This window comes from Dermacentor variabilis, chromosome 4 (genome assembly GCF_050947875.1).
Source record: "Dermacentor variabilis isolate Ectoservices chromosome 4, ASM5094787v1, whole genome shotgun sequence".
In the NCBI taxonomy this organism is placed as follows: domain Eukaryota; kingdom Metazoa; phylum Arthropoda; class Arachnida; order Ixodida; family Ixodidae; genus Dermacentor; species Dermacentor variabilis.
This window is the reverse complement of record NC_134571.1, coordinates 219,514,399-219,542,115: the sequence shown is the minus strand read 5'-3', so window position 1 is coordinate 219,542,115 and position 27,717 is coordinate 219,514,399. Positions and strand designations below refer to the sequence as shown.

The window sequence follows — 27,717 nt, the reverse complement described above, 5'->3', positions numbered from 1 at the left end:
TAATCTACGTTCGAGAGTAGCTCCACAGAACACCTATATGGTAGCTCTTTCAAAAAAGTAAAAACAAGCAACAATGTGACGTCAAATCCTGCTAAAAAGAGTTGTTCTCCTTTCTCACCTTCTCTCAGCTCACGCATGCGCAGTGATCACAGAGCGCTATTCAGGTGCTGCACCTTATCTCACGTCAGTGAGGTCTCAAAACCAGGCGTTAATAACGTAAGTTTTAAAAAAAATTATCTGTTTATTTCGCAAAGTTACACGTTAACTATGTTTGACGGTTATTATGTGTACATTTATAGGTCAAATAGGATTGATGCGTCCCCTTTGGAACGGGATGGTGGGTTGCGCCACCAAGCCCTTGCTTTTATACTGCTTAATGTCTACCTAGGTTAAACAATACAAAAAGGAAAAAAAAACACTATGAACTTTCACAACCACCCCTATTGCGAATATAATTGCGAATATATTGAGCCGCGTTGAGCGCCCCTAGCAGAAAAAATACAAAAGAAGTATGCGATAAAGACAGTAGCTCCACTTACGCGCTTATGCTGAAACGCGCCGCGGTTGATTTTTTGCCCTCTGTGGCGATCGCTAGAACTTGAGAGTGTACGGGGCCGGTAGTAGTACGGGGGTGGTGTCACTAGCCTGTTTGACGTTTTACTGTACGCAAACGATTGTTTGTTGTGCCTTGTGTTTTAGTGTTTTCTCACATTACGTGCGCTGCTAAGATTGTATCATGGATACAAGCTATCTTTTAGCGGCATCATTACTAGTTGACGGTGTCCTTTGACCTCATGAACTTTCGCGCACAGGCGGAACAGGCAAAGTTTCGAATGCGGCCGAAATGTTCGAAGACGTCATGTTAGGTTCGGAGGGCATGCTTACCCACATAGCAGGGACGCCATGCCGGCAAAAGCACCATTCATGGGCGATGCGATGTAAGTTCATTCATTTGGTAACATCAACAGTGCCTGCACGTACAACAAACAAATGGACCTGCATGTGTAGGTTATACCTTATCTACTTTGCAAGGCGTGTAAGGACATCGTATAATTGGAAGGTGCCGTCGATAACCTGTTAACTATTTGAAGCTGCACATGTTACAGTATATAATTTTCGCCCACGTATTTGGCAGTTAGAGTTCTGCATCTTTACTGCACTGTGGTGATCATAAGTATCATTACTACCGCGTGCAACCGTGTGAAGCTATCTCAGTGTCCGTTCGGCTTCTTGAGGAAACTGCCGCGTGTGGAGAAACTATGCCGTGCTGCGTTGTCGAGGTTGTACACACACGATTTATATCAGCGTTAAGTTTATCCAGCAACTGTTGATCATGACACGAAGTATAGTGCTGCTGCGCGTCTGAAGAACCATTCGAAACAGCTTTAATATACGTCATCTAGGTGCAACTATAGTTTGTGTATGAGAAGGTCGGCGTATGAATTTACGGTTGCATACACGCATCCTCGTGTGGAGAAATGCAGAAACGTATGATCTTGTTTGTTTTCGGTATTTAGAAAAGAGCATCTATTGAAAATTGTGACTCTAAATGCTGTTGTATATTGTGCAGTCGACCCACAGACACAAAAGCACTTGCTGAGGGCCCAGTTGGTGCTTGCTTTACATGAATAAGTGCAAACACGCGCACAACACACACCGGCGCAGAAAGGAAACAAACACTTGCCCTCTGGCTAATTTGTTTTTTTGCTTGTACTGTATGCACATACTATGTCGGGGTATAGAGAGTTCTAATACTGCACTACTACCACAAGCTTAAATCAAGTTGGTACCCGCTCCAATAATCTCCCTGTATGCTCATTTGCACACTGACTTACGTCGCGCTGCACTTTGTGTACACTTGCCTGTTCCAGGCAAATCAAATATCAACACACAATGCCTAATACAGCAAGATATTCTGCTTAACTAAAAAATTGCAGATGTTTACATCTACATGCAACCGAAACAGTACTACCGCAGCCTTGCACAGCAGACTCTCTTGGCCATTTAGCCGAGGCTCTGTGCTGACAGAGCAGGTGTAATCGTAAAGGTGACTGCAGCCTTGTAATTTCTCAGTGTGTGAATATATTTCGTTAGACTCCTGCAAAAGTGTGCAAGTGGTGGAGGCTTCGCAGGTGTGCTTTTCCTGTGTGATTTGAGGCCCGTTTTTTGACGCCCAGGAGAATTGTGTGGAGTAAAGTTTCATGCTGGTGGCTTATTCTAGGACAATCACTTTAGGCGATACTATCACCTCGGCCATTAGGAGCATGCTGATCGGCTGATTGAGCACTATGTGATGGGAAGGCGAGTATCGCCAAACGTGATCATTTCATTTCATTTCATTGTACTACCTTATTCGGGGTATAACATAAGGGGTATTACATAAGGAGAATATGTCCCCTGATCACCTTCTGCAGCAGTCTCCATGAAAAAATTTATTTGGTGTGTTTTAGTTGGATGGATCATGACTCATTCAGGTGGCCCGGTTAACTTTTTCCTGCGACAGCAGTTAAGTGCTCAAAATTGAGTTTGCCTTGTCCCTCCATTCTGTTCCTCTAATGACAACAGCCTTTGTCATCATCAACGACCCACAATGATGATTTCTGTCGTCATCAAGCCACCTCGACATTTCCAGCATTGTCATTGTCACAGTGTGGAGAAAAAAAAAAACCTTCCCGTACAGTTCAGCACTGGTATTTGAACCCATGCCAGTGAAGCCATGGGCACTTTGGAGCCTAGCACACTAACCACTGAACTACCAAGGAACAACAGTGCTGGGGCAATTAGTGCAAGGCATCATGCTCCACACACACTTTGACAGCAGTGATGACTGTGCATGTATTTTTGAAGCCAGAGTGAGTAGTACTGTAGTAGAGGATGATTGCATTATGTGCATTGCATAAGAATTGTTCTTGACATGGCAGTGATGTGTTCGTGTGCAATTCTCCATTATCGGGCTCATGAAAGCAGTGGCAGCAGCATAAAGGAGGCGTACGTGAAATGATGATAACCCACACACGGTACGCACCCACAAGGAAGATGCGCTGAGAATAAAGTGGTTGGTGAAAGGTACCATCTAAAGCACTGACAGCATCAATGCCAACAGTTACCACACGGCGACAACAACACACTGTTTACACAGTAGCTCACGTGATCTACAGCCACAAAGTTCCCTGTATAGCAACACTGCAAATGCACATAGAAAATGAAACCGCTGAAATCTCATAGGAGACTCCGCATTTTTTCGCTCGGGACATCATTTGTAGTAGAACTATTGGCCTCAGAGTTGTCCAGGAATGAACCTTAAACTGAGCCACTGAGTCTAAAAAAGCCTGCTGCCTTAAACACAGCAACTGCCTCTTCTCCGCAGCCTAAATATTGATTTACAAGGAAACTGGATTTAAAAATTATGTAAGCAGACGAAGTTTGAAAGTTATCTCATATGACATAGTTACGTTGTCCTACTGAACAATGAAAACAAACAAATGTTACGGTATTACACAAAACAAAGGAAATAAACATGATTGTACGAAGATTATCTGAATCAAATATACCTAAATAGTGAAATGTAGAACTGCCTCAAAAAATGAAAATGAAACATACGTCTTCTGCCAAACACCTGTGAACAAAAGGTTGCATAAAGCTATGCATTTTAACTGAGTAAATGTAGCTGCCAGAGAGTTGTAAAGTCTGTACATGTGTGTAATTCCAAGTAAACAACATGCTTTAACTGTGCCATACAAAAAGGAAGTTGCGTACATCACAAAGAACCAGAGAACTTCTTTATCTAATCTACACTATTCTTTCTTTACTATCACATAATTACATTGGTGTTTAAATATTATCATACCTATTTCTCTTTTTTGAATTCTTACTTTAAATTAATAACTTTTGGTACGGCTGCACCCGCCCCTCCCCCTCCTTGAAAGCACATTATAACCGCAGTGTTCTTCTTCAGGACCCCGTAGTGGGTGAACTTATTTCATGAAGAAGCCAACAATGGAAAATGAGATGATGGTCTTCACTGTGAGAGTGTGCTGCTGTCACAGTAAATGAATTCAAGGCCGAAGGAATCGCTCAAGCCTGCTGTCTTTCCTTTTTTTTTTTTTTTCGCACTTGGCTGCTCCATATTTCTGCAGCCATGAGAAACACGTCCGTAAACGAGCTGTTGTATCATAGTCAAAAGCAGCTGGAAAATGCCACAGACCAGCTCTCAATTTTCTCACTTGAGCTCAGCATAACTGGTGTCTTTGAAAGTTATTCCCGAAAAAAGAAAAAAAAAAGAAATGGGGGACAGGCTTTTAAGTGCCAAGCTTCCACAACAGCCACCCTCGAAAGAACAAGAAAGGAACAAAGCAGAGTGAGATGTATTAACAGTGGTACTGCTTTTTCTTCTGTACATTCCAAGCTCAAGGTATGATATTGTACACTGCACAGACAGCGTAACATTGGTCTCATATGCTGATGACACGACAGTTTTTATTACAGGGAACTTTGAAACAGAGATAGAAGTGATGGCTAACAAAACACTGTCTAACCTAGATGCCTGAGCCACGGTGAATTCGTTAAAAAAAAAAAAAAACCTTCAAAAACAGAAGTTATATTGTACATGCCTAAAGGAAAAACGCTGACAAAGAAGTTGAACTTATTTTTGGGCGCTCAGCAGTTAGAGTTGGTGGATTCTGTTGAAACCCTTGGAATACATTTTTCAAAGCACCTTGCATGGAATTTACATGTCGAAAACCTCCATTCAAAGATGTCGTCTGCCATTGGTGTCCTTGCATGTACGCGATGTATTCTTCCTACAAAGGTGAAGATTGTGATCTACAATGCGTAGTGTCCTCTATGTTGCAGTACTGCAGCATAGTGTCGTGTACTATTGGCGTAACAAATTTGTGCAAGCTGTATTTGCTGCAGAAAAGAGTCGTACGACATATTGCTGCTGTACATTATGCTTCTTCTACAAAAATTCTTTTTACAAAGTATGAAATTCTTCCAGTGTTCTGTTTCTATAATTATATGCTGATACTGGTGTTATAAAGCTTTTGTTAAGTATGGTGCCAATACCATAATTAATCTTGCTAAGTTAAAAGCAAACACGAGTGTTCATTCTACCAGGCACAAAGAAATGTGGACTGTACCCACCCCTAGAACTCCTTATGATGAACAATCTTTGTCCTATAAGCTACCTTCCCTTCTGAACCTATTAAACCATGGAGATTTTGATCCTTCATGTAATCAAAATTTTCTCATTAAGCGTTTCGCCCAGTCCATTTATTTTCAGGAATAGTACATCCTTTCAAATTCTTTTCCCTCTACTTGTCGACCGCTGTTTTTCATGTTCATACCATTTCAAGCCTATGCAATTGGGTTGTATTGTTCTTACACTTTGTTACAAAACTTTTTTTGTTGCTCGATGTTATGTAATATTCGTTGATTTATTTGAACTCTTTGTGCATGACTGACCGTCATCCTGCTGTTTTGCCAATTGTAAAGGGGTCAGGACCTCGTCAAGCTGCTCAAGCTTTTAGTCCTGTACTCCTCCTATCCTAAGCAAAAAAAAAAAAAAAAAGGTAGTAATGCAATTCATCAAAACTGAGAGCTGGGCGAGTTGGTGTGGTTCCATCTTAATGAAAAAGTGCACGAAAAAGACAGATGAGAAGGAGAGAAACATTTCTCTTTCTCGTCTACATCTTTTTCGCACACTTTTTCATATAGCAGTAATGTAGTTTGTGGGGGAAAAGCTTTCAATATCTGGGGAGCATTATAGACATGCCATAACTGTGAAAAAGTTTAATTTCTGCTTGCAGTAATGTGCCTAAAATCGCATTTTAGATGTTCTATATAGTTGGTGCCAACCTTTAAGAATACAGTGGCAAATCGGCGCTATCAAACTCAAAGCAAGTTAGCATAGGTGCACCAGACAATTATGTTTGTTCATTTCTGTAACATGTGAACGTCTCTCTGGAACTTAAGTTATATGTATTAGAGTGCACAGGTACGGAGGGTAGTGCAAATTTATAGACACAGCTTGTGCTGAGCTCTTAGGGTTGCAATTAAAAAAAACAAAAACACTACAGTTGCTTGTGCCTCAAAAGCATGCAAAGCATTTTTTGCCTCCTACTGGGCACATTGCAGTAGGTGCATTCTTCTCTTGGCACACTTGTGGCCTCTTCAATGACAAAGTTGCAATGTAAAAGCTGGTAGGCTTTGAACTAGGCTCTCCCAGCACAATAGCCCATTGCTCTACCCATTAGGCCGAAGATGCGTGCACGGTACTAGACGTCACCCAGCAAGCTGGGCAAGTTGTTGACAACGTATTCCTAGGGGTGGGCAGCCCACCCCTATGAATATGTTATTACACCCCTTCGCACATGCAAGTGAAGACAAGTTGCAGGTGGCCTTCCCATGGTTCCCTTACGGCAGCCTTCAGACACGATGTGACATTGTACCATCCTTGGGGTTGACTCAGTTTACCTAGTTCACCTTAGGATGAGTCCAAATCATAACAAGACAGGATGTGGTATTTCTTCACTGGAATACAATAAATCAGTCGTCAAGCCGCGCATCAACGTTGCTGTAGTGCTGCCACCTTAACCATTGCCATGACACATACGTCGTCTTACATGGATATGTGGTGCCATCTGATAGCACTTTGCAGAACCCCAAACTGTGCTATGCCAGTTTCATTTCATTACTTTAAGTACCACCTAAAAAGTGGGTGTTACAGAAGGGGTGGCATATACAGAGAATGAAGAAAATATTGCAAGAGTCATGAAATGCATAAGTGGTCAGTTACAGCAGTTATAAACGATGATGGGCAGGTTATTCCAGTCACGCACAGGGCAGGGCCACTCGAGTCAGCAGCTGCTCAGAAGAACAATGAGTTTTGTGCAGAAGGCTTCGCATAACGGTGATTCTCAAAGTGTTTGTAGTACACATAAATTTATTTATTTCATAATCCTGTTGGCTGCATGATAGGAAAATGAATTTGTGGCATTGTTGTGGAAAGTTCATCTTAACCAGTAAAATCCAAATACAAGGTGAGCACCTAAACAGTCTAAAATGTGTCGCATTCAAGCTAGTTTAGCATTGCAATTTGATTGGCATGTGACAGTGTCACCCGACACAGTTCACTTTTGTTAACTTTTTCAGGATGAAGTTACATATTCTAGTTAGACTGCATCACTGTGAAAAAAGTTTGATGGTGCTGATTTGGACTCCATCATTCCGAAAAAAGTTTGACAGTGGTGATTTGACTGCACTGGATCAGACAGCACTGACAACATTGGCAGTGCTCTCATCATATAGTCTGTGTTATTTTTTGTTCACTTTTAATTCATCATCTACAATGAAACAATGCACTATCTCAGATGCTGTGAAGCCACCATTATTTTCCAGGAAAGCTGCTTGGCAAAACAGGCAATAGAAATGAACAGAAACAGGTCACTACAAAATCTGGCCTCTGGATTTCTGTTATTGAGAAGCACAAGCTTTCCTTGCTGCGCATAACAGTGTAGGTCAATTCAAGAAATTTAAAGTTCTTGCAGCCCTGCCTCACTGCAGCTGAGTGTTATGGTCATTCATTAGCTCTGCAGAAACATCCAGAAGACTGAAAAGAGTGCCTCATTATTCTCTGCTTCACATCTCATAAACAGCTTTTGGATCAGAGGGCTTTCTTCTTTGAGCTTCACAGGGGCTGTTGATAGCCTGATGTTTGCTTGATGTCCAGTTTTGCAAAGAATTGTATTTAATGTTTGGAGACAAGATGGTGGCAGTGTGGGTTAGGGATTGAGCAAATTGTTGGTTGGTGGTACTATTCTGCTTGAGATTTAAGAGAAAAAAAGATGTAGTTGCAGCAGGTCATGTAGGGCCAAAGAAGAGAAACAGCCAAAAACAGCAGAGAATTGTGTGGGGTGGTGAAGGAAACTTGCAGACATAAAATTGAACTTGCTGACACCGGACAGCAGTTGTTTGGGATTGCTTAGATTTGCTGGGAGAAACCTGCATCCAACAGTAGACATAAGTAGCGTGATGGTGGCACTGACCACGTGCTTTAAGCCAGGCTGACATGGTGCATGCCCTTCTGCAGGCTGGGGGCAGCCCAACGCTTCTGGCCATGTGTAGGATGGAATGGCTGCGGCCGTGCACAGACCAGCCCTCGGGTCGAGGTGAGATCCTCTACATTTGCCGTGTTCTTCTCCATTTCAAAACTGTTTGCTGCAGAGAGGCTGAGGTACTGCTTAGCCCTGCGTGTCTTTTTTTCTGTAGCAAGACGAAAAACACTGCTGCAGTTCTCAATCGCTGCTCCTCTTTGTTCCGTGACAGACTGCATGAGAAAAGCACTGTGGCATGTACCTGTGGAAATTTCAACTTTGTTTTTCAGCCACACTTGTTGTGTACATGCGATGAAGGACTATGAGAAAAAAAGATGAAGCATTTTTACTGGATGGCTGTGCTTTCTGAGTGTAGTGTAAGTGCTGCAGCCTAATATTGAAACAGACAAGCCAGAACCCTTTGCTTTCCTGATGTGAGATGCTTGCTGGTTATCGGGCCTTGTGTAGCAACAGAACTTTAAAGCCATAAAGCCCTGCTAGGTTGAGTATAAATTATTTTATTGGACCAAAGGACTACTAGGGACTGTAATCCTCATGTTTGGCATTTCGCAGTGTTGTCAAGGCTAAATGAAATTCTGGAGCTGTGCTTGTCAAATGAAGGCCAGACCTGACTTTAATATATGCCAAGGCATTGGTTGTTGGCTTAATTACACAGACACGAAAAATCTTATATGTGTCTGTAAAAGTTGGCCCAGCTGCCTTTTACATTCGTGTGTGTGTTTTTGCATAAGTGATTGTAAATAACTGGCTTTGTGCAGCGAATCCTGATGTGAGCTGTGAGGCATGCAGTAGCTCTGGTGGATATCCAGGGTAAGCGTCTTGAGCTAACATCACGCTTCCAATGCTACAGACACAGGGAGCAGGGCCACATGTCCTAGTACCAGTAGCATGAATGTTTCATGCATAGGAATGCCAGGAAAAAGGGGGGGGGGGTGTACTTTGAATGAACATTTTTGTCATATCTAGCCAGAACACTTGGAATATGCACCTGGTGACCAGTCACATTGATTTAGTCCTTATTGATACAAGATGTACCGTACTGTTTAGTTCCCATGTGCACAGAAACAACTGACACGAGCTCCTATGTGCATTCTGCACAGTGGAGAGTCTACATTGGCAAGCAAGCAACCATTGCGGTCAGTGCTGCTGGCATGTCGCTGCACAAGTTCCCACGAAGGTGATGCCAGTCTCAGGTGGGTGCTTTTCCTTGCTGTCACACACATAAGGGATTAATGTTGCTACCATTGAGATTCCACAATGTTGCTACATGTGAGCAGGTGGGCAGTCTAGTTATTCTTGAGCCTAATGTCGTGGATATACAACCTGCCAAACTTTGGAGCACTTTTGAAATTTGATAAGTGCTGATGGTACCAATGCACCAGCATGAAAGAAGACATTGAGGCAAAGTAAGCTTGCCCATCTTGCCAGCAAGTTCTTTCTGGTTTTTACTTTTCAGTCATGTCATGAACGCCCTCATTGTTTTTCTGCATGCTATTTCATGCAATTCTGCTGACTCATTTTGGAGATGCACTTGCTGCATTTTGTGCTTTTGATAACTCTATCTCCAACTGCACGCAGGATCACTTGACGATTACTTAGTAATTGTTAGCTGCCATAGAGGGGGCTAAGATACACCACTAAGCAATGTAACTGTGTGTGGACATATTCAGGTGAAACCTGAGTTTCAAATATAATACATTGCCCATTTGTCCTGATCCGGGATCAGGACAAATTTTTTTTCACCTGTGAGGCTTTTCTTTCGAGGAACCCGTATGGGTTTCCTTTGCAGCAATTGCTACGAACAGGTGGATGTCTGATTTTCCCTTTATTAATTACTTCTCTCCACCTTGCGGGTTTCCGCAGAACTGCCACGTCAAACTCTGGCTTGCATGCTTCGCAGGTATGGTACAGTAGCACCACACTGCAGCTTCTCTCTGCAGGCACCTCATGTAGAGACCACCGCTTTGGGCACTCTCGCAATATTTCTAGGGCTCCCTGCTAGGAGTGAACCAGTGTGGGAGTTGGATGCATTGGGAGAGTGCAGTTATGTGAATTGGCAAGGCGGCAGAGGTAGAATGCGGGCGTTACCGCCAACTTGGCAGTGTGTCCAGTTTGCCTTGTTACCAATTGACCAATAGCTTGCAAGAGATTTGAACAACTTTATCAGGCGAGTTATTAGTGAGGTTGGGTGCAGCCAGATTTTAGCCTAATCTGTGTTAAATAATCAGAAAATCTTCATTGTGAACTAACAAATCATTCGTTAATCCATGTATAGGAAATTTTTGCTCAGCTAAAGGATCTTAAATGCTTGAGTTTCTATGTAAATTATCTTTTAACCATCTGTTTGTTACCACTCGTTTCAATATATTGCCACATGTAGGGGTCGTGGATCGAGGGCAAGAGTGGGTTGAGCCCAAAAGAACAAAGAAGACCGTGCGCCTTCCCTACTTATGAGCCAACCCCAACGGACGCGCTTTCCAAGAGACAGCTGCTCTGCGATTTATTAAAATCCCAAAAGTACTTCTGTAGGCTCGTGACAAACTGGTGGAGTTGCGGGTAACCCTCACGGATGTTGCAAACCCCTCCAAGGATCCGCACAACGAATCCGGTGCCAATCAACACTCCCATACATTGGGCCAACCACAGGATCAGGGGGGCTAGCCCCGGAAGTCATCGACGCTACGGCTCCCACCATTTCAACTGGTATGAACAGCGCTCCTGCTCAAATCGCCCCAACCGGTACGGAGAGCACGATGTTGAACAGGTATACACTTGAGAGCCCACAGATTCCGACAACGTTCCATGGTGCACTGTTCGAAGACGTCGAATACTGGATAACCAACTTCGAATGCGTGGCTGCGTTGAACCATTCTAACGACACGGCAAAACTGAGACATGTCTGCTTCTAGCTAGTGGACAGCGCACGTACATGGTTTCGCAACCATGAGGAGCAACTGATATCGTGGCACAAATTTTGTTGTCGGCTTCTTAAGATCTACACCAGTGCTGATCACTATGAATGAGCAGAACAAGCAATTCAGGCCCTCTCCAGTTGCCAAATGATATTGTGACCATGTACATTGAAGACATGATGCGCTTCTTCAGACGAGCTGATCCAGGAATGACAGAGGAGTAGAAGTTACGCCATCTGATGTGTGCGGTCAAGGAGCAGCTCTTTGCTGGTCTTGTGCGGAGCCCTCCAAAGACGGTCGCGGAGTTCTTGGCCGAGGCCGTGACCATAGAAAAGATGCTCCTGCATCAGTCCAACCTGTATGAGTGGCAAGTGAACAGCATGTCCGCTGCTGACATTTTCACAAATCGGAAGCAACAGTGACTCTGAGAGAGCTCATCCGCTCTTTAGTGTGTGAAGATTTGCAAAAGGCCGGCGTCACACCGACACCACAATCTACGGTAAGCTCCCTTACAAGCATCATCAAGGACGAGCTGCACCAGGCCCTCCATGATACCTTGCCACCTGACAATGCTACGGCACAACCTACCGAATACCGCCGTGCAACCTACATGGAGGCCTTAAGGCACCCTGCTTCCTCTCCGCCACTGTTGTTCATGCTCCTCCTATTGCGTCACTTCAGTCAGCACAGCCGATATCATACTGCAAAGCTGGGTACACGCCGCCGCCCTTTGCTCATGCCGCTCCTGATGCCTATTGTCCGGTGCAACCGGTTCATTACATCGACGATAGACACACGTCCACTCGGAAGTCGGATGTTTGGTGAACACCCGATCACCAGCCTCTGTGCTTTCACTGCAGTGAGGCTGACCACCTGTACCAGCAGTGCCCATATCGGCACCTTGGACTTCGAGGCTTTTCCACATACTTGGCACCACTCCGATACGGCCAGCGACCCCAAGACATTGAGGACTACCTCTCTTAGCAGCGCTTGCCACCGCCTGCCGGGCAGCAGTCGATGTCACCGCCTCCGAGACGATTTTCACCTCTGCCCAAGCGGTATTCTACTGCATGGTCACCCAATCCTCACCGGGAAAACAAACTAAAGCGATCTTTGGGGGCGAGGCCACTGACGATCGAAGTGCTGAAGACCCCCGATCGACGCAGACACGGACAGATCCCGATCAGACACCATCTGTAGCTGAACAGGACGACCGGCTTTCTCTCAATATAGCAGTGACTATTGAGGGTGCAGCGGTGGTGTAGAGGTAGAGCACCTGCCTCGCGTGCAAGAGGGCCGTGGTTCGAACCCAGGGCCGCACAATTTTCCACAAATTGCAATAGATGCTCACTGACCTGGAGAAGCAACACAGAAGTGTGGGTTTAAAAATTAATCTGCAGAAAACTAAAGTAATGTTTAACACTCTGGGAAGAGAACAGTTTACATTAGGTAGTGAGGCACTGGAAATGATAAGGGAATACATCTACTTAGGGCAGGTAGTGACTGCGGATCCGGATCATGAGACTGAAATAATCAGAAGAATAACAATGGGCTGGGGTGCGTTTGGCAGGCATTCTCAGATCATGAACAGCCAGGTTGCCCTTATCCCTCAAGAGAAAAGTGTATAACAGCTGTGTCTTACCAGTACTCACGTACGGGGCAGAAACCTGGAGGCTTACGAAAAGGGTTCTACTTAAATTGAGCACGACGCAATGAGCTATGGAAAGAAGATTGATGGGTGTAATGTTAAGGGATAAGAAAAGAGCAGATTGGGTGAGGGAACAAAGGCAAGTTAATGACATCTTAGTTGAAATCAAGAAAAAGAATTTGGCATGAGCAGGACATGTAATGAGAAGGGAAGATAACCGATGGTCATTAAGGGTTACGGACTGCATTCCCAGGGAAGCGTAGCAGGGAGTGGCAGAAAGTTAGGTGGGCAGATGAGATTAAGAAGTTTGCAGGGACAACATGACCACAATTAGTACATGACCGGGGTAGTTGGAGAAGTATGGGAGAGGCCTTTTCCCTGTAGTGGGCATAACCAGGCTGATGATAATGATGATGATGATGATGATTGACGGTTACGCCGTTAGCGCTTTAATGGACACCAGCCCAGACTACTCTGTATTAAATGGGAAAATGGCAACGCAGCTGAAGAAAGTAATCACGCCCTGGTATAACTCGCAGATTTGGACAGCTCGCGGCCATGTTGTTACCCCACAGGGCGCCTGCACGACTAGAGTTGAAATTCAAGGATCTACATTCGTAGCGTGTTGCCTTGTCTTACGCATTTTAATGCTTCGTGACATTATTCTTGGCATTGACTTCCTGCAGGAGTATGACGCTATTATTAATCTTCAAGAGCATCGTATTACATTCTCAGCTGACCGAGCAATTGACGTGCAGGATGATCAACGGTGTGCCAATGTGCTTTTTGTTTCTGGAGACAGCGTAACGCTTCCTCCACCACCCAGTGTCCTTGTCGATGTCATATGCTGTGGCTTACACGATGGTGAAGCAGTGGCCGAAACTAATTTTTAACACCTCCTCAAGCAAGGTGTTTGTGTGGCTAGAAGTGGTATACAGTTTTGTGATGGCCAGTCACAATTGCTTGTTACCAACTTTAGCAACGAGCATTAACATTTTTTCCGCGGTACTTCGATAGTGTTTGCAGACGAAGTAGCAAATGTTAACAACTGTTTCACGTCGGAAGTAGTGGAGACAGCAGACACATCTCTGGGCCATATCAACATCAATTGACAGCACTGCTCAATTTCTTGCATGAATTCCGAACCTGCTTTGCGAATTCTTCAAAGGTACGCCAGACTCTCATCTCTAGACACAGGATCATCACGTTCGAGGACGCACGGCCGATGCACCAGGCACCTTACCGCGTGTCGGCAAAAGAATTCAAAGCCGTACGTACGCAGGTCCGGGAGATGCTTGACGATGGCGTCATGAAACCTTCCAACAGCCCGTGGTCGTCTCCGGTCGTTCTGGTAAAAAAAAAAAAGACGGAACGCTCCACTTCTGTGTCCACTACTGGAAGCTTAACAATGTGACTAAAAAGAATGCATACCCGCTGCCGAGTATCGATGACTCGTTACATAGGCTACAGCGGGCCCACTATCTTTCTTCTCTCGATTTAAAAAGTGGCTATTGGCAAATCGAGGCAGACGAACAAGACCGCGAGAAAACAGCCTTTGTGACTCCAGATGGTCTATACGAATTTCGAGTCCTTCCTTTTGGCTTGTGTTCAGCCCCGGCTACTTTCCAGCGAATGATGGACACTGTCCTCACTAGACTAAAGTGGCAGACTTGTCTTGTGAAAACACAGGGGAAGTGGGAGATGCAAATTCAAGACGATGAGTAAAACGAGAACAAGGTGAAAGCAAGAGCCAACGCTTCGGCAAGTGGACTTGTCTTCTTCAAGGTGACATATACTTTCCTCGCCACAGTATATACCAGTACTCACGTACGGGGCAGAAACCTGGAGGCTTACGAAAAGGGTTCTATTTAAATTGAGGACGATGCAACGAGCTATGGAAAGAAGAATGATGGGTGTAACGTTAAGCGATAAGAAAAGAGCAGATTGGGTGAGGGAACAAACGTGAGTTAATGACATCTTAGTTGAAATCAAGAAAGAGAATTTGGCATGGACAGGACATGTAATGAGAAGGGAAGATAACCGATAGTCATTAAGGGTTACGGACTGGATTCCAACAGAAGGGAAGCGTAGCAGGGGGCGGCAGAAAGTTAGGTGGGCGGATGGGATTAAGAAGTTTGCAGGGACAACATGGCCAGAATTGGCACATGACCGGGTTAGTTGGAGAAGTATGGCAGAGGCCTTTACCCTGCAGTGGGCGTAGCCAGGTTTGATGATGATTATGATGGTGGTGATGATAATTATGTAGTAGGTCGGGGCAAGAGTGGGCCGAGCCCAAAAGAACAAAAAAGACTGCGTGCCTTCCCTGTTTGCGAGCCAAATGTGACGGACGCGCTTTCCAAGAGCCAGCTGCTCTGCAGTTTATTAAAACCTAAAGAGTTCTTCTGAAGGCTCGTGACAATGTCGACATCCGACTGTATCTCTGGAGAGAGTGGCAGTCTCATTAATTGAGTAAACATTGCCTGTGTGCAGTGCTGCCGGTACGGTGGAGGTGCGGCACCTCCCTCCAGGCGTGTTGGTACAGCTTGTGCCTCAGGATGAGAACCACTTCCATCTGGAGACAGCAGACACCCAAAGCGTGCTGTCTCTCTACGTCCAGAAGGATTTCAGGTGAATGAGACTGCTCCTCCACGACATCTAGGCTTTATTTCAGCCTAATTTCACATGATTAAACAAACCACCAGAAGTAATCTGGCCCAATGGGCATTGTGCCTTGACATACAAGTATCAATGAGCGGCTTAATATGCGGTTAATAGCGGCTTAAGCCGCTATTAATGCTTAATGCCGCTTAATGCTTAATAGTGGCTTAAGCGGCTCAATATGACTTGCTGTTTCAGGTGCAGAACATGTCAAGGAAACGTTGGCTTCTAACTGTCTTTTTGACCATAAACAGCTTGCCATTGTAAATGATCCGAGCTCATCATTAGTTGCAGTTACATCTGATGTACAACAGGGATCCATGTTGGGCCTTGAATGTTTTTAATTGTCATTATAGTTTTTAATTTTTAAGGCAAAAGCCTTAAGCAGCTCATTGCAATGGCCCATACCCAAAAAAAGCGGCGTCTAGTCCAGTGATGCAAAAAATATCATAATCGTGAATGGCTCATAACCCCATAAGCAAGCAAAGATGCAGTGGCTGAATATTGTTACGTGAAGCTGAAGCCGAATACTATTTGCAATTTATTTACAGGTAAGCTCACGGAGGCCAGAATGGCGACGCTATATCAAACCGGGACACATGTCGTCTTCGTCGTCCTCAGTGCAGCCACACTGTGGCGGCTGTTCCGTAGCATCACCCCCGGCTGTAGAAGCACTGTCCCGGTGCTTAATCTACACATCCGCGGTGAAAGGTGTGTGGTAGCGTTTTAGTCTTGCCACATGAACAATGTCACTTGCAGCTGATGATGATGCGGAGAGATCGGCGGGGATGATTTCGTACATGACATCGGTCACTTGTCGTACCACACGGTAAGGGCCAGTGTAGCGTGACAGCAGCTTTTCGGAAAGGTCCACACGGCAAACGGGTGACCAGAGAAGCACCAGAGAACCCGGAGAAAAGTGCACGTCATGATGGTGGCAATCATAGAGGCATCTCTGATGCTCCTGTGAGGCCTCGAGAGGGGAGCGGGCGAGCTGGCGCGCGTGGTCGGCGTGTGCGATCGCGTCACGGGCGTATTCAGTGGCGGAACGTGTGGCCGAGAGCAGCAAAGTGTCCAAGGGCAACACGGGTTCTTGGCCATATAGGAGATAGAACGGTAAATAGCCGGCGGTGTCGCAACGCGATGAATTATACGCGAACGTCATATATGGCAAGTGAAGATCCCTGTCGTGGTGGTCGGTCGCAACGTACTTGGAAAGCATGTCGGTGATGGTCCGGTTGAGGCGCTCCGTGAGGCCGTTGGTCTGGGGGTGGTAGGACGTACTCAACTTGTGCTTTGTCGAGCAGGAGCGGATAATGTTTTCGACGACCGCCGAGAGAAAGCTGCAGCCACGGTCAGTGAGTAATTGGGGCGGAGCACCGTGCATTAAAATGATTTCGTAGAGCAGAAAGTCAGCAACGTCAGTAGCGCAGCTTGTCGGGAGCGCTCTGGTGATTGCGTACCGCGTAGCATAATCGGTGGCGACGGCGACCCATTGATTTCCGGAGCCCGAGAGAGGAAATGGTCCAAGAAGGTCTAGACCAACACGGAAAAACGGTTCGGGTGGGATGTCGATCGGCTGGAGACATGTAGCTCGAGGTATGGAGGGCTTCTTCCGGCGCTGACAGGGCTCACAAGCGGCAACGTAGCGCCGCACAGAGCGGGCGAGACCTGGCCAAAAGAATCGACGGCGTACACGGTCGTATGTGCGCGAGACGCCCAAGTGTCCAGCCAAGGGAGCATCGTGAAGTTGCTGTAGGGCAGCCGAACGCAGGTGCGATGGAATGACGAGCAGAAGGTCAAGGCCGTGTGGATCGAGATTGCAGCGGTATAACGTCCCCTCCTTAAGGAGAAACATCCGGAGAGAGGCGTTGCCAGGAGTTGACTCCAGACGGTCGATGAGGGCGCTTAATGAAGGATCGCGCCGTTGCTCGTTGCCGATTTGAAGCAACTGGGACACAGAGAGAACGCAAGTGATGGCGTCCGCATCAGCCGGTTTGTCGACGGGGTAGCGGGACAAACAATCGGCATCCTGGTGCAAGCGTCCTGTCTTATATACCCCGGAGAAGGTATATTCTTGCAGGCGTAACGCCCAGCGAGCGAGTTGTCCCGTGGGGTCCTTGAGCGAGGATAGCCAGCAGAGAGCTTGGTGATCAGTGATGACACAGAAGGGGCGTACGTACAAGTATGGACGAAATTTCGCAACAGCCCACACAAGAGCGAGGCACTCATGCTCTGTGATTGAATTGCACTCGGCGGGTGATAGAAGTAGGCTGGCGTAGGCTATAACGCGATCATGTCCACGCTGGCGCTGTGCTAACACTGCTCCTATGCCGTGACCACTGGCATCAGTTCGAACTTCCGTTGAGGCAGACGGGTCAAAGTGGGCCAAAATTGGAGGCGTGGTAAGGAGAGTAGTCAGCTGCGAGAAAGATGCGGCATGGTCAGGACCCCAAGAAAAAGGGGCGTCTTTCTTCAAGAGGTCGGTAAGGGGACGTGCGATGGGTCGCAAAATCCTTCACAAAGCGTCGGAAATAAGAGCACAGCCCTACGAAACTACGAACGTCCTTGGTAGACTTCGGAACAGGAAAATTCGTAACGGCGCGAATTTTGTACGGATCCAGTTGCACGCCTCTGGCGTCTACGAGGTGTCCAAGGACGGCGATTTGGCGGCGAACGAAATGACATTTTGGCGAGTTCAACTGGAGACCGGCGCGGCGGAACACGTCAAGAATCGCTGAAAGACGGTCTAGATGCGTGTTGAATGTGGGCGAATAAACGATGACGTCGTCCAGATAGCACAAACAGGTGGACCACTTGAACCCCTGAAGCAAAGAGTCCATCATTCGTTCGAAGGTGGCGGGCGTGTTACAGAGACCGAAAGGCATCACCTTGAACTGATAAAGGCCGTCAGAGGTAACAAATGCAGTCTTCTCTCGGTCCATGTCATCGACGGATGTCTGCCAGTAGCCGGACCGTAAGTCGATAGAAGAAAAATAGGTGGCACCATACAGGCAGTCTAGAGCGTCATCAATATGTGGCAAAGGGTACACGTCCTTTCTTGTGATTTTGTTCAGGTGGCGATAATCTACACAAAAGCGCCACGTTCCATCCTTCTTTTTGACAAGTACGACGGGAGATGCCCAGGGACTACAGGAAGGCTCGATAAGGTCCTTTGCAAGCATCTTTGTGACTTCCTGTTGGATAACAGCTCGTTCCGATGCAGAAACACGGTATGGACGTCGGTGAATAGGGTTCGCATCGCCAGTATTTATGCGATGGGTCACAATGGACGTTTGACCTAAGGGTCTATTGTCAAAGTCAAATATGTCGCGATAGCATTCAAGAACGCGGCAAAGAGCTTCAGCTTGAGCAGGTGTAAGGTCAGAGGAGACCATCTTCTTAATGTCGACGTCAGTACCGTGCGATGACGTCACGGTATGGGCTGAGCTGTAACGATCTTCCACTGTGAATGGCTCGACCTCATCATCCTGCAAAGCGCGAATTATAGCGAAGGAGATCCCCTGAGGCAGAACTTGCGCGGTTAGCGCGAAATTGACAAGTGGAAGGCAGGTGCGGTTGCCAGTAATTTTCAGCACAGTGTGCGGCACGGTAACACCATGTGTAAGCATAACGGCCGGAATTGGTGCGGCCACGTAATTGCCGTCAGGTACAGCTGGAGAGGACAAATCGACGTGTGTCACAGAGTGAGGTGGTAGGCGAATAAAATCTATGCAGCTCAGATGGCTTGGAGGCGGGACCACAGGGTCGGCAAGGAGAGGCAAGTCAAGGCGAAGTGAGCCGACTGAACAGTCAATGAGGGCAGAATGATGGGCAAGAAAATCCAGACCGAGAATGAGTTCGTGAGGGCGATGCTCGATGACGGTGAAGAGAACGACGGTGTGTCTTTCAGCAATGGTGAGTCGGGCAGAATGCATGCCAACAATAGCTACAGTCCCTCCGTCGGCGACTTGTACAACTTGGTCCGCGGCAGGCGTCAGAACTTTCTTGAGCCGACGGCTAAGTGCAGCACTCATAATGGACACATGCGCCCCGGTGTCAATCAATGCGCACACAGGAACATTGTCGACGAGAACGTCCAAAAGATTCTTGTTCGTGGGTAAGGTGAAGCGAGGATTTCGTGCCAATGTCATCAATGCAGCTTCACCTCCAGAAGCTACACTGTCTAGTTTTCCGGTCGAGGGTGCGGCGAGTAGGTTGGAGAAGGAGCACGGCGTGACAGGGGCGAGCGAGATTGGCGGCGGGAGGGAGAAGGCGAGCGGGAGTAGCGGGGTCGTATCAAAGGTGTCGCAGGGTCAGATGATGGAGCGGGCATAGAAGGGGCGAAGGAAAAGGATGCGCTAGAGGGGCGAGGGGAGTAATCAGGATAATAGCGCGTTGTAGAAGTCCAGCGGCTGCGGCAGTGGCGAGTGACATGTCCAATGCGTCGGCAGTTAAAACATATCGGCTTGTCGTCCACGGTTCGCCATTCGGAGGGGTTGCGCTGTGCATAAGAGGAGTAAGAAGAGCGCGGTGGGGACATGCGTGGCGACAAAGGTTCCGAGCATACGGAACGAATGGATTGCACGCCGACGTTGGACAACTCTTGACGGACGACGGCTTGAATCAAGGAGATTGTCACCGGAGAATGATCAGGTAACGGAAATGAAGGGGCTGCCGGTTGTGCCACTTCGACCTCATGACGAATGATACGGGTCAAGTTGTCACATTGCGACGGCTGGTGGAAGAGGTCGTCACAGGATAACGTAGCAGCTGTGTTGGGAAGTCACGTGATGTGCTGGGATACCCAGCGGCTTTTAGCATGTTAGAGACGGCGGCACTCCTTGAGGATGGTATCGATGCTGGTAACGTTCGTAAACACCAGTAAATTGAAGTCGTCGTCAGCAATGCCTTCGAGGACGTGATTAACCTTATCGTTCTCAGTCATGTTCGGGTCAGCCTTGGCACAAAGGGCCAACATGTCGAGAATGTACGATACGTAGGACTCGGTCGACGTCTGTACACGTGTGGCAAGGGCTTTCTTGGCGTGGACATGTTGACCAAACGGATTGCCAAAAAGGTCGCGTAGCTTGTCTTTGAAGAAATCCCAGCTCGAGATCTCCTCTTCGTGAGTCTGGAACGACGCCAATGGAGCTCAGTCAAGGTAGAAAAGTACGTTGGCAAGCACAATAGTCGGATCCCACCTGTGACTGGTGCTGACACGTTCGTATAAGAGGAGCCAGTCGTCAACATCAGGACTGCCGACTCCGTTGAAAACACCAGTATCCCGAGGTGGGGAAACGGCGATGTAGGTCGGGGCTGCAGGCGGGGACGCTTGCGTAGATGAAGTGCCGCCAGCAGGAGCCGAAGTTGCATTGTCGCCGTTGGGACCGCTGCGAAGCTCCACGACGGGTACGGGGAACCTCCACCTCCACCAAATTAATGTTACGTGAAGCTGAAGCCGAATACTATTTACAATTTATTTACAGGTAAGCTCACAGAGGCCAAAATGTCGACGCTATATCAAACCGGCACACACGTCGTCTTCGTCGTCCTCAGTGCAGCCACACTGTGGCGGCTGTTCCGTAGCAATATTTTTTAAATTATTATTTACTCATACTTTTGGTCTGTCTGTCATTACAGGGTGGGTCAAAAGCAGCACTTAGTACAATCCATGAATATTCCAATATTACATAGAGCATAAAAAAAGAACCAGGTCAATAGCAGAATTTCGGCAATTAGTACAGTAGACGAATAAAGCAGCACATGAATTAGCAAACATAAGCGAACAAGAAAGATACATAAGTGAAATATTCTGCACATACTTCGATCAATAATACAATGAATGAAGAAGCAATAGAAGGAATGCACGGAGGAAAGAACGAACAAAGAAAGAAGGGGAGAGAGAACGAAAGAACCTTTAGGTACTGCATTAGATGCTAGCATGTGTCATTAAGGAGGTCTACCTACAGCACCACATGTTTACTTCACACTGCAGCTTGTTATGTCTTCCAAGAAGTCTGACCCCTTTGATCGTATAACTTAATGCATTACCACATGTGCAGCAGGCTTTCGCCTTCATGTATTACAGGAGTGTAACACGCTGTCGAACTTTTCATTAATGACATATCAAATGGAATTACTTCAAAAATACATTTATATGCAGTTTACATCGTCTACCACCCACTACAACACTCCAGCAGATATGGAACTTCGACAGTCTAACCTAAACAAAATTCCTAAGTGGTGTAGTACTTGGCGCATGACTCTAAACACAACAAAATTTAACTAAACAATGTCAATGTCAGTTTTCCGCATGTAAAAGTAGCAGCGTATGTGGGCCTATATATTCAGGATAACCTTTTGTGGCATGAGCACATCAACAGAATGGCAAATAAGGCAAATAGAAGTCTTGTTTTTGGCCTGTACTTTTGCACATGTGCCCCGTAACTGTGAAAAAGCTGTTCTGCATGAATAGGACATACGTCCTGTTCTTGAGTGCACGTGTGTGCTGTGAGACACTTATCAACGTACCATGACCAATTCGCTAGAGTGCGGACAAAATCAAGCAGCAAGATATACCGCCGGTGACTACCATGACAAAAGTAGCATCACCTCAGTGGTGATTCAATTGCAGCTGCAGTCTCAAAGCCTTATTGAAACCTTATTCCAACTGCAGATTTGAGCCTTTGTAGGTGCTGTCTCAGGCTAGTTTGAGCTAGTTGGTATTCCATAGTCTAAGGCTACGTTCACTCTTGGCCTCAAAGCAGGCAGAAGTGGCAAAAGCTTCAAGGTTCAAAAACCCGCCTAGGCTGGAAAATTGGCAGAAAACCAGGCGGCAAACCCAATCAGTCTCAGACTGATTTTTTTTGCCACGATGAAGCAGAAAATCGTTCCACTTCACCGGAAGCTGCAGTAGCATCTAAATATTCCGTTTTGAAATTGAACATTGAATCGGCTGTGATGCTGATCGACACGATTGAGAACCACCCTGTGCTCTACAACGAGTCACCGGCTTTACAAGGAGATGTCTGTCAACAGTACTTACTCGCGATAGTATTCAAAGTCACAGGACTGGAGGTGTGGCAGCAACGCGTTGGTGTGACCCAACTACTCACGTTTTTGCAAAGCCGGGCAAACCCACCACCACTGGATCTGAGGTGTCCGCTTCTAAGGTGTCTGCTTCTTCCGTTGTTCATTGTTTCTTTCTAGGGAAAAAAACTAGCTAGAAGTATCAGAACTATTTCTTCTTCCTCTTCCATGGCAGACGAAAGTTGCAGACGACACGCGAAGTTCCACGAAATGATCGCTTTTCATCATGGATGGGCCAATGAATGAATATACCACTTGAAATGGTGAAATGAAGAGTGCTACCATGTGGACAATCATACGCAGACTAGATGGATGTGAGCGAAAGCAGCAGTGGTGGCCACACCCGTGGCAAAACAAATGTGAACATCTTGGACATGCATGGAAAATATGTTGTGCCTGCTTCGGCCTTTTCGCTTGCTTCCAGCTTCCCATGTGGGAACGTAGCCTAATATGAGTAAAAGCGCAAAAGAAGATGACAAGTAACATGGACAAGTGCTTTGTCCGGTACAAACGTGGGCAAGTGTGGACAAGCGCTTAAGCTGAAATTTTTTCATGGCAGCCATGGTTTAAAGGTTCAGGAGATAGCTGGTAGGAGTAATTTGCTTAGAAATTAATTTTTCTAAGAATATCGCCTGAGTGAAACCAGCTTCCTGAAGCCATTTTAAGCATAGAATAAAACTCTCAGGTTCAAATGAGTGTTCAAAGTACATATGCGCTCTCATTTTGCCTGGTTGTTCTCACCTTTTGTTTGTATGATCACAATGGATTTTCGGGCCTTCATGGCTTTCAAAGCCTTGTTCGCTTGGCATATTACTGTCTATTGTGTTACACTGCAAATTTGTAAAATGTCTCATTACCTGATTGCTTTCTCCTTCTTTTTTTGTGTGTGGCCGTGATGCATCTTGGTGTCATGAGCGACTTTCTTCTCTGATTATCTCTCCTTTCAAAGCCATGTTACTTTGGAAATTTGTTAAATGTCTCTGTCCGCCCCCACTCTTGCTATAATGCTCTGCGAGCTAATGCTGGACTCTGTAATAAATAAATGACTAAATAATGAACTACAGTCAAACCTCGATATATTGAACACGGATATATGGAATATTGCATATATTGAACACTTTCTATATCACCTGGAAAATCACGTGCTTTTTGAATTGTTTATTTCAAACGGGGTCAGATGTAAAATGGATATATTGAACTCTGTGCGCTCTGTGGACAGTCGGTGAGCTTTCCCACAACACCCTCGAAGATAGCGGTGGCGCGATGAGCGTTCCCGACAACTGCACGCTATAGCTGCACACATCGATGATGCTGAGGGCACCATTTGGGCGCCGACTAATACTGCGAATAATACAACCCAGTCGGCGCAGCCTAGGCCAATAGCACGCACTCCGAACAACAATCCCCGACTGGTTCATTGATTGATTTCCAAAAGCTTATGACGCATTTTTTATGTGATTTTCTATATCGAATTCTGGCTATATAGAACTTTCTTGCGGTCACCGCGTTGTTCGATATACCAAGGTTCGACTCTAAATTGAACCACCCAAGAAACACAAGACAACGTAGTGAAGTCGACTCTCGTTACAATGAACCCTGATAATCCGACAAAAAACGTCCATTTTATCTGAAGTCCATCACATCCGAAGCGCCTTGCTTCAAAAACTTTGGTTGCGATGTCTAACAATGTTATTGCATAGAGCGAGTGACGAATGTCCAAAGTAAAAAGCAAACAAAAAAAGTCGCTGTTTCGCCAGATAGGCAAAGCATCGAATGCAATAGCGAATTAGTAGACAGCTATGCAAAGTTAAGATAGTAGTTTGATCTCCCTCGATAACCGCAGAAAGTCACTGTGAAAATGGAGTGAGGAAGCATGGCAGCAGCAGCGCGTGAATTGACCTTCGCGCTGTCTCTCACTTCAACGAGAACTAAATGTCGAAAGCACAGTGCCTGCGAAGCTATCGGCACTGGGCGCAGTTTGTCCACATCGCATATTGCTTTCAAGATACAGTGCCCGCACAGCCGCACCGTAAGCAGCAGCTGCCGGAGTAGAACCCCCCTCTTCCTTGGCTCCCCCACTGCTTCGTATGCAAAAGAAGACGGCATGTTTCTGCCCCGCCTTCCTCTCCCACACGCGCGATACTGAGCCGCGATCGTCGGCTGACCCTCGCAAGTGAGTTGTCAGTCTGTGTTCACACAATAAAAGCATGTTTTATACGCCCAAATTTGAAAAAAAAAATTGCTGCTAATTTTGTCCTCTGTAGCTGGTAGTCCGTTGTAATGCAGTCCATTAAAAGTGAGCTTCGTTGCATTAATAAAATAGGTAGAACAAACTAAGGTTGAAATATGTTCCATTATATCTAAAAGTCCGTTGCATGCGGGTCTATCGTGACGAGCGTAGACTGTAGGAGGAATCACTGCTTAAAAAATACGCATGCATTCCATTGTTCTTGTACTGCTCCTGTTCCATTGTTCGTATTCCAAGGGTCAGTCTGAAGGACATGCTTCCGACTTGATACTGTGCACTGAGGTAAGGGGATAATGAAAAAGACAGAAAAGGTTGATGACAGTTGAAGATGATGATGGAACAAATGTGTGGGGTCACACAAGTGTAGGACAAACATGTCTGGCTGATGGAGAGTAGGCAGTCGCAGCCTGCACAGCTTGCAGTAACCACAGGCATGCTCAGACCAGGGAGTACCTGCTACAAGGTACCAATCATTTGCTTTTGCATCGTCTTTAATGTGACAGTCCAGTGTTCAGATTCAGAGCTGAATTTCCTCAAAAGTAAGCAAGGCCACTTTTGTGAAACCAGTCAAGCAGCCATCTTGGCCTCCTTTTATGCACTTAATATTGCTACAGGCACAGGTTTCAGTTCTGGATGTACCTTCCTTTCTTCATTGCAATGCAAACACTTTCTCCCACGGCATATTGAAGCTGCTGCCTTGGTGTGGGTAGAATTATTCTTGCCAATTGTTCTCAATGTGGCAAGCTCTTTTTTACCAGCTTTGGATATTTCTTCCTAGTCTTTTTGTGTTGTTTGTTATAACTTGAGCATTTTGTTTCCTGTAGTGTGCATGAGCTAGGTTTGTTTGTGGCTACCTGCACAATGAGAGCATGTCGTCTGGTCTGTGCCGACCGCACTAATGGCCGGCTCTGACTGCACCTATGGGATTGTACCACTCGAGCCATATAACAACACACTAAGTGTATTACATGGTCAACCTTAACATATGATTGCAAGGTGTTCCCTTCAAAGATAAGCTTTGGGCCCATCATGGAGCCAAGACAATGGTACTCAAGAATCTTGATTATCCCTTGCAGATGCTTATCAGTGACGACAGTATTGACATAATATATGACCCCAGCTTTCTGGGATGTCCCTGCATAATAGAAAAATGTCCAAGTTCAGTATAACGTTGTTCATACATTTTGGAAACAAAATGCTGGAAAGAAATGTTACTAACTGGGAAAACGCAGGACTCAAAGTCACAAAATCATTGACAGGCTCAACTCTAGTTGACATCTACGTAATGCAAAGCTTTGCACAAATCATTGCAGCACAAAATACTGATGCCATTAGAACTGGCGGGGCCCAAGCAGCCTGAAAAGCGCATTGTCATACATATTTGTATCTTTAGCAAGCTCACATTTGCGCCTGAATCAGCAGCTTTTCTGAGCAGGGCATCTTGATTGGAAGTGTGCGCACTCCGCACGAATCGTTGCCACCTGAAACGCCCGCACACGTCGAGCTGGTGGGGTAACCTGAAACACATGTTTTTTTATTGCATAATGTTTTAAAACAGCGTCGGGAGACCAAAACGAAATCAAGCTGGTGGGTTACCCTGGAATATGATGCCGATGATGCCGCTAGAGCACAAGATGGCACTCGCTTTGCAATGCCTGCAGCAGGAAATGGTGGCGCGCTTGGGTTATTCCCTATTAAAAGTGTGCAGTACGCTTCCGATGGTGCTGTGCCCCATGCTCTCTGAAACAGATAGGTGAAGATGCTTATTGCAATGGGGTTGGTGGCGATAACGGTGAATCAGGCAGCAATCACCCTGGAGGAGATTTGCTGAAACTGGAATAGGAAACTGAGTGCGTGTCGGTGTTTTCATGTGGGATAGGTGGATGAATACATTGCAGGGAAGCTGCTGCAGTGGGTGGCTACTGTTTCCAATCGTACATGCCATGCGCCTTTTCTTGTTTAGATAGGATTCAGTGGCCAGAAAGCACGTCATATGTTCACAATCCGGCGATGTACTGAACATTGGTGCCGAAAGATACTGTTTTCGGGGAATATATGCGTGAACTTGATTCCAAGTTTACTTTTCCTAGCCCCTTGGGAGTTATCTTCCCTATACCTCCCTTTGTTTGAATGAATGTAGACCTTTTTGTTGACAGTTTTGTACCTGTTTGTTTTAAGCAAATCACTTCCGTGAAAGCCAGCAAGGTGCAAAATAGGTAAAGGGATCTTCATCAGCCTGGTTACGCCCACTGCAGGGCACAGGCCTCTCCCAAAGTTCTCCAACTGCCCCGGTCATGTACTAATTGTGGCCATGTTGCCCCTGCAAACTTCTTAATCTCATCCGCCCTCCTAACTTTCCGCCGTCCTCTGCTATGTTTCCCTTCCCTTGGAATCCAGTCCGTAACCCTTACGGACCATCGGTTATCTTCCCTCCTCATTACATGTCCTGCCCATGCCCCCCCATTTCTTTTTCTTGATTTCAACTAAGATTTCATTACTTGTGTTTGTTCCCTCACCCAATCTGCTCTTTTCTTGTCCCTTAACGTTACACCTATCATTCTTCTTTCCATAGCTTGTTGCGTCGTCCTCAATTTAAGTAGAACCCTTTTCGTAAGCCTCCAGGTTTCTGCCCCGTACGTGAGTACTGGTAAGACACAGCTGTAATACACTTTTCTCTTGAGGGATAATGGCAACCTGCTGTTCATGATCTGAGAATGCCTGCCAAACACACCCCAGCTCATTCTTATTCTTCTGATTATTTCAGTCTCATGATCCGGATCCGCAGTCACTACCTGCCCTAAGTAGATGTATTCCCTTACCACTTCCAGTGCCTCGCTACTTATCATAAACTGCTGTTTTCTTCTGAGACTGTTCAACATTACTTTAGTTTTCTGCAGATTAATTTTTAGACCCACCCTTCTGCTTTGCCTCTCTAGGTCAGTGAGCATGCATTGCAATTGGTCCCCTGAGTTACTAAGCAAGGCAATATCATCAGCGAATCGCAAGTTACTAAGGTATTCTCCATTAACTCCTATCCCCAATTCT

The 27,717-nt window shown here is 46.1% G+C and overlaps 1 protein-coding gene across 2 annotated transcripts in view; it reads left to right on the top strand.

Moving 5' to 3' along the window:
- The first annotated feature begins 660 nt into the window (after nucleotides 1-660).
- The window catches only part of LOC142580113 (transmembrane protein 117-like), a 161,048-nt gene continuing 133,991 nt past the window's right edge, over nucleotides 661-27,717 (top strand). The window contains exons 1-5 of one of the 2 annotated variants that reach the window (XM_075690929.1): nucleotides 661-938; nucleotides 8,090-8,168; nucleotides 8,873-8,924; nucleotides 9,215-9,307; nucleotides 15,165-15,302. In XM_075690929.1, coding sequence (XP_075547044.1) covers nucleotides 8,117-8,168; nucleotides 8,873-8,924; nucleotides 9,215-9,307; nucleotides 15,165-15,302 — 335 coding nt within the window. In that variant the 5' untranslated portion in view covers nucleotides 661-938; nucleotides 8,090-8,116. The remainder of the gene's footprint in view (nucleotides 939-8,089; nucleotides 8,169-8,872; nucleotides 8,925-9,214; nucleotides 9,308-15,164; nucleotides 15,303-27,717) is intronic. The other variant, XM_075690930.1, reaches the window with a different exon arrangement.